The sequence below is a fragment of the Suricata suricatta genome, chromosome 13 (genome assembly GCF_006229205.1).
Source record: "Suricata suricatta isolate VVHF042 chromosome 13, meerkat_22Aug2017_6uvM2_HiC, whole genome shotgun sequence".
NCBI classification, from domain to species: domain Eukaryota; kingdom Metazoa; phylum Chordata; class Mammalia; order Carnivora; family Herpestidae; genus Suricata; species Suricata suricatta.
Window position 1 is genome coordinate 13337743 of NC_043712.1, and position 10330 is coordinate 13348072.

The following is a 10330-nucleotide window of genomic DNA, read 5'->3' on the forward strand; positions in this document are numbered from 1 at the left end:
TCTGTACTTGAAGTTCAGAGCCATCTTACAGGTCAAGGCTGCAGAGTGTTGTCATGAAAGGTAAGACCCTATTTCTATCCTGTAAGTGAGAGAGATTGAGGTCAGTTTATTAAACTGCAACAAAATGTTGCTTGAGGTTAGAATATACTTATAAACTTGAATTACAAAGTAATTATAGTATCTCTCTAAGATATCATTACAGTATCTTCTACTACTTAGAATGTTTCTTTAAGATTCAACAGCCTTTTTTTTTTTTGCTTGCCCTAATCCAATCCCTCTCCATGGCTAACAGGGGACTCATAACGGCCCTCTGCTGCACCAATAGCAGATTAGGATCCTCACAAGAAATGGAGGGCAACCAACACCATCCAGGTGCTATTTGAAGAGCAAAATACTACAACAATTTTTCACTTAAGATGCCTATCTGTCCATCCATCCATCCATCCATCTGTCTATCCAAAATTATTCAATAACCATTCCTGAGCACCTAATACATGCCAGGGTCTATTTGGGGCATGATTTGGGAGGAGGTATGGGAAGGATGGCCAGCCACAGAGAAGCTCACACACTCGTAAGAAAAGTAGGCTCTACATACTGACAACATAACCTACATATAACTGTGTGTGCTCATTTATTAATACAAGAAACACTTATTGCATGTGTACTAAGTGCTGCATGGTGAAGACACAACGGTGAATTAATGTGGTCATTGAGGCCATAGAGCTTACGATCTAGCAGAGAAGTCAGACACGAGCAAGTTATTTCAAGGGTGCGATGCATGGTAAGAAAAGGGAAGTACAGTTTCACTGAAAGCAGAGGATCTAATCTGGTGTGGGGAAATTGAGAAAAAATGACTTGGCCAGGATCCTGGGAAATACACAGGAGGGAGGCAGGAGGAGTGTTCCATCTGACGCAAACCGCGTGCCTGGCGTTTTGAAGTGGAGAGAGAGGGAGAGTCACTCAAATAACTGGAGCTGAGAGCTAGGGGCTGAGTGGCATGAAATAAAGCTGGAAAGGCAAGTCGAGGACACTTTGGAAGGTCTTTTAAGCATCGCATTGGAATGCTATGCTCATGGGGGAACAGAGGCTGAATAGTGCTTCAGAGAGGAGGTGGCATTTTCACAGGGTCTTTTTTTTTTTTTTTAGTATTTTAAATGAAATTTTTACTGTTTATTTTTGAGAGAGAGAGTGTGTGTGTGTGTGTGTGTGTGTGTGTGTGTGAGCAGGGGAGGGGCAGAGAAGGAGACACAGAATCTGAAGATCACTCCAGGCTCTGAGCTGTCAGCACAAAGCTAGACATGGGGCTTGAACCCACCAACCGTGAGAACATGACCTGAGCCGAAGCCAGGTGTTCAATTGACTGAGCCACCCAGGCGCCCCATTAATTTTTTTGGTCAATGTTTATTTATTTTTATTTTTCTGAGAGAAAGAGAGACACAGAGCATTAGCAGGTGAGGGGCAGAGAGAGAGGGAGACACAGAATCTGAAGCAGGCTCCAGGCTCTAAGCTGACAGCACAGAGCCCAACACTGGACTTGAACCCATGAACTGCAAGATCATGACCTGAGCTCAAGTCGGCTGCTTAACCAACTAAGCCACCCAGACGTCCCTCACAGGGTCTTGAAGGAGGGGCAGAATTAGTGGTGAGGAGGTATGAATTAGAGCTTCAGCGTGGGGAGGTGAAGGGGAGAAAGGCACATGAACATATGCAAGTAAGAAAGACCCAGATCTTGCTGAGATATGACAAGTGGTCCACCCGGAACAATGATGAAGGGAGAGGGGGAGATTAGGCTCAAAACAGAGAGTAGACCCAGGTCATTTTACTGTAAGGATGCCATTTCATTCTGCTTTTCTAAATATTGCTTCCTTTTAGGGTACCTTGCCTGTTGAAGCCCGGGAGAAAGCCTTGTATCTGACAGCCTTTGCCGTGATTGGAATTAGGAAGTCTTTTGATATGTGCCCTCTCATGGTAAGAGTCTCCTTTCTCCAACACCCAGCATCTGTTTCTATACCATTTAGTGGGAGGGGCCACCTTGATAATAAATTTAGCTTCAGGATCAAAGGATTTCAGAATTATGGTAGGTATTAGAGACACTGGGTAAGGTGAGTATCACAGGCCACCAAACTGTGAAGCTGACACAGATCCAGTAACTTTTGGCTGACATGGGAAAAGGGCGGTGTGTCCTCTACCTCCTGCTCACATCTCTGGTAATGTCCCGACCTGTGTGTGATGGTCACCCTACACCGGGTGCATCTCATATTGTGGAACCTCTGGGAACACACGATAGTGTGTCTGCTTCTTCAGGCTGTGCCATTTCCCTGTTTTGGAAGCTGGGGGAAGAAAGGAAAGGATTCAGCTGCGTGGATCAACATGAAAGACTCCAAGGGGGCAGATGCTTCCCTGATCTGGGAAGAGACCATCCCACACTGAGGTCAAATGCGCCTGCTTATGAATCGGAAATGAATTAGACATGTCCTTCAAACCAGCATGCAGAACAGACATGGAAAATCCCAAGGAGGGGGTTGTAGGATTTCAGCCACAAAACAAACTAATGTTTGTAGTTTGTTTCAAGAGAATTGTTATTTACACTTAACAAGACAAAATAATCAACAAGGACAAGTTCCCAGGGGCCTAGAGGACCCTCCCACGGGGGCATGAGGGAGGGACAGTGGGGCTGGGACAGACGAAGCCAGGAAGGACCACTGGAGCATGGCGCAGGCTGCCTTCTCTCCCACTTCTCCCAAATAACTTTCAGTTGTCTCAGGACAAAGTAATAGAGATGATGTTCCCAGGAATTCTTAGGGTCAAAAAGCACTTTGGCAGCTTGGTTTTATTTAGTAAACTCTGTTTGAAAATATGAGTCCGTCCCAGCTCTGCCGAGGTGCAGTGATGAAAGTCTAGGCCTGGCTTCTTTCTCCCAGGGGCTGCATCCGCTGTGGGAAGCAGAAACTTAAGGGGAAAGCCCTACAGAGAGGAGAACCCAGGGCTAAAAGGCTTACCCCAGTTTGGACCCGTGTTTTCCCTTCTGGGATGACACTCTGCTCCGTCTCCCAGAGGCATTTGTTCCAGCGAGACGCCGTCCGTTTCCATTAGGACACTCTTCTCTCCACCCTTCCTCTTGCCTGCCCCAGGATGGTGCCCCCCAGGGGTGGTTCACATCAGTTGCTAGGTTGAAGCTTCGCAAACCTAGTACCCTCTGCTCTTGTTTCCAGAAAATCAACGCGGCTCTAACTAAAGCTGAAACCTTTCTACTTGAAAACACCCTCTCAGCCCAGAGCACCTTTACACTGGCCATTGGTGCTTACGCTCTTTCCATGGGAGATAGAACCCACCCACAGTTCCGTTCAATTGTCTTAGCCCTGAAGAAGAAAGCTTTGGTTAAAGGTATGACTTGTTTCTTACTATTTATTCAGCAAGTATTTACTAAGCATGTAGAGTCTGCTAATTCTGGGAAGGAGGGAAAGGAAGGGCAGGCAATGTTGAGTGAGATTCAATGTCTGCCCTCAAAGAACCAACCATCACAATGAGATACAATAAGTGCTGTTTTCCATTCATTCAACATGTGCACTGAGTACGTCCTATGTACCAGATACTGTCCCAGGTTCTGGAGATAAAGCAACAGACCAAAACGAAACAGAAATCCAGGTCCTCGTGAAACTTACATTCTAGTTATGGAGAGACAAACATGGTAAGTAAAATACTGCATTAGTGAGTAGGTTGGTGATGACTGATATGAAGGAAAAGTAAGGCAAGGAAGGGAGACAAGGAGAAGAGGTAGGTTGTAATTTTAGATACAGTGGTCAGGCTTGAGCCTCACTGAGAAGATATACATGAGTCAAGACCTGAAAGAGGTGAGGAAGCAAGCTGATGGCCATCTTGAGGGATGTTCCCGCTGGAGAAGCTGCATATGCAAGTGCCTGAGGTAGGAGGGTGCCTGGAGCTCCAAGAATGACAAGGAGGGTCATATACATATGACCTTGGAGGTCCTCACAGGAGCTCGGCAAGACCCCTGTGTACAGTTGTGCAATGCACACAGCTCCCGGCCAAGCCTGTGAGCCGCGGCTGAGATCCAGCCCATGCATCCCTCTAGTCATGCATCCTGGTTTGGGTCTGCTTCTGCCCAGAGCAAAGGGTACCTGTGTCTCATTCACATCAAGGTGCTGGGTGGGAGTGGGCGGAGGGCGCAGTGGAAGCACTAAACGTTTAACTTCCACTTTGAATGAAAAGGGAAGGCATTGGAGGATTTTTTTTTTAATCAGAGGTGTACCAATTACCAGTTTATTGCACTTTCCACTCTGGCTTATATTGAACTGAGCTGGCCATCTGTGTATTTCATTTTGAGAAATAAAGATGCCATTTCCTATAGGTCAAGAGTAAAGAAACAGAAAGAGGGTAGCAGTGATCAGTGGCCAGCGTGCCTGCACCACCATGGGTATGGTTGGGGCCTTCTGAGCCCTCTCCTGGCTGAGGTTTTCTAAAAGCTTAATAAATCTAACATGAGGTGTACCACTATTTACAAGATCTGACTTCTGTCATCATTTAAAAATGACTGAATCATAAAGTATACCTCAAAACCACTTGTACAGTGGTTTTAAAATAACACAAAAGAAATGTCTTAGGTCTTGTAAGATACAGATCATAAAATCATAGAATTTAAGAGCTAGAAGAGATCTTAATAATTCAAATAATGTTCGAACTGTAAGTATCTTTAAAAACCAAATCTTTCATTCTAAATACAGTAAATCTGAGTCTCTCAGAGGGAGGGGAAGCATTGTCCAAAGTCATGTAAATAATGTAATTATGAATTATAAACAGATACATCAAAATTTTGACTAATCTTCAAAAATTATTTCCAATATGCCTTACCGTTTTTCTTTGTCAAAAATAATGTGTGCAAAAAATGACAAGTTTAAATAACTAGAGCAATAACAGAACCTAATTTATGAGAAGTACCACATGTATGAAATTATCTTTCATGCTTTAAACTCAAAGAAATTAAAATAAAATGAACTAAGGTTTTGGGTGTGATCTCAACTTCCAGGATGTAGATTTTTTTTTCTGTCAGGGAGAAAAGTTCTCCAATTTATCTCAAAATGTCAATAATAACACTAAATAATAACTAAATAATAATAACAATAACAATAAATAATAGTAACAATAAAGCTTTCTAGGTGCACAGTGCTCTCTGGTTGATAAAAAGTTACATTTGGTATCTCACTTGAGTTTCACCCCAAAGAAATAAGTACTACATATACTTTAGGTATTAGAAAATGAGTTCCACAGAACAAAAAAAAGTTCTTCCAAATTGACATGGTCGGTTCCTAGTAGACCAGAGACTAGAACCTGGATGTACTAGTTAGCCATTGATTACACTTCTCCCCCTTCTCTACTGCTTCTCCCCACCACATGTGAACTTTGCATGAGGACCTTTTTGAGTAAAGACAAATAGCACTGTGTTAGGGATCTTATTTTGTACTGGTCAGCTTGAGGAAGTTCTTCTTACAAAAGAGTAAGAAACTTCTAGAAATCAAAAGGCCACTCTCAGAAGAAACTTCTAGAAAGCTGCTAGAATTATGTCAAATTCACATGTATTTTTTCTTAAGTTTATTTTTTTGAGAGAGAGAGAGTGAGAGCAAGAGAGAGAGAGAGAGAGAGCAAGCATGAGCAGCGGAGGGGCGGAGAGAGAGAATCCCAAGCAGGCTCCACACTGTCAGCACAGAGCCTGACACGGGTCTCCATCTCACAAACTGTGAGATCATGACCTGAGCTGAAATCAAGAGTCAGACTGAGCCACCCAGACACCCCTCAAATTCACATTTTTAATCACAGTAATGAATGTGATTTGTTGATGTTCAGGTGATCCAGTCATTTATCGTTTTTGGAAAGATGATCTTCAGCAGCAAGGCGGGTCCACACCTAACCCCAGTACGGCTCACATGGTAGAAACCACTTCCTACGCTTTACTCGCCAGTCTGAACCTGAAAGACATCAACTATGTGAACCCAATCATCAAATGGCTATCTGAAGAGCAGAGGTATGGAGGCGGCTTTTATTCAACCCAGGTAACTTTTCTCTGTCTTGTTTTATCCTCCTGAAGACATTTGTCCTCCTCTTGCACGACATGTGCCACATTCACTCTGGCATCCATGCTTTTGTCCACCCCACAAGATCTGAATAAATGACTAGAATCAAAAGACCCTTAGAGATTATCTGCAGTGACACCCCTCTCATACAGAGGAGGAAGTCAGCCCCAAGAGGTCCACTCATGGAGTTAGTGACACAGCCAAAATCAACACTCACCTCTCCTGACTCTAGGTCTAGGACTTCCTTTATGATTCTTAATGATCACGAAGGGCTAGTAAGGTTATCAGTGATTCCGTCACATCCTATGTAATGAACAACGGCCACCACGTGGACCAAAGTACTGATATTCCCTCTCCCCAAAATAAATAAAAGTGAGAGAAATACTGATTGTTATGGTTTATCTAGCTACCAATGGAAACTCATTCATGAATGTATATTTTATAACTGTCATGTAGTTGTATAATATGCCTCTGTATTCAAAGATGAGCCCAAATATTAACATCTTCTCTGTTGCTTGGATGTCTGGATGATCATGGAATGTATTTGTATGTGTTTATAAAATTCAGAGCCAGAGGGGTCCTTCAGGATTACTTTAGTGATTGTCTAATCTGAGGAGGCAAATGGGTTTCATCTTGGAGGCAAGTGTAGGCTTAGCAGGGAAGAGTGTCCCCTTGATGAGCACCCCGTGTCACAGGCAGATGGGGTAGCCACACATCTGACATCTCTGACCCAGTCAGTCACATTTCCCAATTTTATAGATGAGGAAGATGAGACCTAGGAAAATAAAGTCCATCCACTCATTCCTTCTACAAATTCTTGTTGAGTAGCTACTGTGTGTGTCTACTAAATGTAATGAACGCCAAGAAAGGTATACAACTCACCTCCAGAAATCTTACATTACACTGGGCAGAAGGAGAAAATAAAAACAGAATAAGAAATGGGGAGGGAGAGTGTATTTATGGGCTCACTGTGGGGATACCTAAGGTGAGATTTAAGGATAAAAAGGAGACAGTCATGCAAGGATTAAGAGGCATTCTGCAAAGAGTGACTTGCCTGGGGTCAAGCACCCAGGACACATGGAGAGTCTGCACCTGAGACCTTCCTTCCTCTTTCTGCCAGAAGCAGCATCCTTCCTGGGGAGGGAGAGCCCTCCACCTGGGGGCCATGCACCAATGTCACTCAGTCAGCTGGAGTTTCCACACTGTTCGATGCATCCCCACCCTCTCATAAGAAAGGGGATTTGTAAATACAGAGAATACGTAAATGACCTAAGCCTGTGTTTGTGCCTTGCTGATTGTTGATAGGACACAATTAATGCCATCGAGGGCCTGACAGAATATTCACTCCTGATTAGACAACTCCACTTGAACATGGACATCAATGTTTCTTACAAGAATAAAGGTGACTTCTACCATTATAAGATGACAGAGAAGAATTTCCTTGGGAAGCCGATAGAGGTAAATGAAGGATTTTTTATAATATTTTGTAACTGGATGGGCCCCTTGAAATCATGGTTCCCCTCTTATTTAATAAATTTATCTATTTGCTACTTTAAAATACACTGAGTACCTGCAATATCCTAGGCAGGGGTACCTGCTGTGTCCCAGGTCCTGGTTTTTAAAGCAAAGTGTATGAAGAAACTGAGAACGAGAACGAGAGAGCTGGCCCCTTACATACATTCCCTAAGATCTAGAGGGAGGGCTGGCAACCCTTCCTGCGCCCCGAGTCCCCTTTGCACAAGCGTGCTGAGTGAGAGAAGGGCAGCCTTGGAGCGAGCACAGAACCAGCTCTTCGGGCCTCTTGCCCAGAATGGCCTCTGCCACGCTTTCCACACATCAAGGGGCATTTGTACGATAGAGCTTCTCTGGAGAGGAGAGAGGATTTCTTAGCCCAGCCCTTACCTGCTCTCCTCCTAGAAGGATGGGAAGGAGAGCGTCAGCACCTAGGACTCTGGCAGGCATAAGTGAGGTTCCAGGGGGCCACAGGGTTGGATAAAAAGACCAGCGGGAAGTGGAGGAGACCAGCCTCCCCCTGAGGCACTGGAAGCGATTTATTCTGTTGGCAAAAGGAGATGAGGATCCAGTTCTATCATAACCATATATAAATGAAGACATAACCCAAAGTGGCTTCTGCTGGGTTGGTTTTGCTCAGAGGAGCTCAAATTTCCACGGCTGAGGGAAAGGGGAGTTTCCAGGGTCTCCACTGTCTTATCCATTCAATCTCACAAAAGCTCAGAGAGAGGAAGCTGGCAGGCATCAGGCCACTCTTTTCACTGTTCTGTCCTCCCTCCCGATTGAAGAAACAATAGCAGTTTCTCATCCACCATTCCAGGTGCCTCTCAATGATGACCTCGTCGTCAGTACTGGGTACAGCAATGGCTTGGCTACAGTGCACGTAAGTATTCCATCGAGGGCTGGTTTCAGTGATGTCTGTTTGTACTAAGTAACAGGAAAGAAAGTTAGGGACTTTGCCACAATATTACCGAAATCTAGGCTTGGGTAACCACGACTAAAGTAGGATTCATTTATCTCATTCTTTTTTAGCTACCTTGATAGCGGTCCTCACAGTTTCTTTTTGCAGATGGCCATGTTAACCCTTGTATGTATAGTCTTTGTATTTGTGGACATTATATATATAATTATACATATATATATAATTTTACAGTGCTATATGTATATGTACATACGATGCATGTGAGTGTATATACACACATGCATATCCCTGTTTTCTGTGGTTAGTAACGTAGTCACAACACAACTCTCTGGTATCATTGCAAATTGATATATATATGAAAGGGCTTACGTTTCTATTATTTTATCTGTAGCCTGCATGCACCTACCCATATAGCTTAGAGAAATGTGTAGCTGACTACCAAATAGTGGAGATGAACTACATATTCTAAGCATAAGTGAACATTCTACAGATGATTTCAATTATGCCCTTACCTATAGCACATTCATTCTTCTAAGACTTTATAAGACTGCGTCGTTGGGTTGGTGGGGGAGATGGACTGTGTGCTTCTCTGTCATTTCTAGTTGCTCCCACTATACCCACTTCTGGCAGCACCCCTGCCCTTGCCTGCACACCTATAATTTGTCATTTACCACGGTGGTGTGGGGGTTAGGAGAAAGCCATACTTCCTGGCCTTGAAGTATTATGCATAAAACTAGAGTGTACAGGTTCAAGGAAAAGAGGCTTAGGAACTTTCCTGTACCACATGGGGTTTGGCAAGATTCTGCCTGGCTAGGTGTCTTTTTTTTTCCTACTTGGGCTTCTCAGGTATGTCTCACATTGTAGAGTTTGCTGAAAGTGCAGCTGTTGGGAAATGAGTCTTTACTGTACCCCATTTGTACTGGATTGTGGAATCAATACTTCAGGCATTCCATCCACAGCAACAGTACAGCCATGATGCCTTTCCCACTGTCCTGGGGGTTTTTTGTTTTTTATTCTCAAGTTAGTTAACATACAGTGTAGTCTTGGCTTTAGGAGTAGAACCCAGTGACTCCTCTCTTACATACAACACACAGCGCTCCTCTCAACAAGTGCCCTCCTTAATGCCCATCCATATTCCGCATCCCCATCAACTCTCTGTTTGTTCTCTGTATTCAAGAGTCTCTTATGGTTTGCCTCCCTCTCTGTTTTTATCTTATTTTTCCTTCCCTTCCCCCATGGTCATCTGTTAAGTTTCTCAAATGTCACATATAAGTGAAGACATGTGATATCTGTCTTTCTCTGATGGACTTGTTTCACTTAGCATAATACCCTCCAGTTCCAGCTATGTTGTTGCAAATGGCAAGATTTCATTCTTTTTCATCATTGAGTAGTATTCCATATATATGTATATGGAATATATATGTATATATTCCACATCTTCTTTATCCATTCATCAATTGATGGACATTTTGGCTCTTTCCATGCTTTGGCTATTGTTGAACGTGCTGCTTATAAATATTGGGGTGCAGGTGTCCCTTCAAATCAGTACTCCTGTATCCTTTGGATGAATTCCTAGTAGTGTAATTGCTGGGTCATAGGGTAGTTCTATGTTAATTTTTGGAAGAACCTCTACACTGTTTTCCATAATGGCTTCACTGTCCCGTTTTAAATAGACTGTTGTTCACATGTCCCAATATAGGTAACAACTGTGGTTCAAAAAACCAGTACTTCTGAGGATGTTTGCAGCTTTCATTTGAAAATTGAAGCCCAAGACTTAGAAGGTAAAACAGAATGATTTACAATGTAATTGTGT

At 43.4% G+C, this 10330-nt stretch overlaps 1 protein-coding gene across 1 annotated transcript in view; it reads left to right on the forward strand.

Moving 5' to 3' along the window:
* The window catches only part of C5 (complement C5), an 84843-nt gene that overhangs the window by 60181 nt on the left and 14332 nt on the right, over positions 1-10330 (forward strand). The window contains 6 exon segments of the mRNA XM_029920942.1: positions 1873-1968; positions 3213-3384; positions 5857-6062; positions 7389-7541; positions 8416-8478; positions 10217-10298. Coding sequence (XP_029776802.1) covers positions 1873-1968; positions 3213-3384; positions 5857-6062; positions 7389-7541; positions 8416-8478; positions 10217-10298 — 772 coding nt within the window.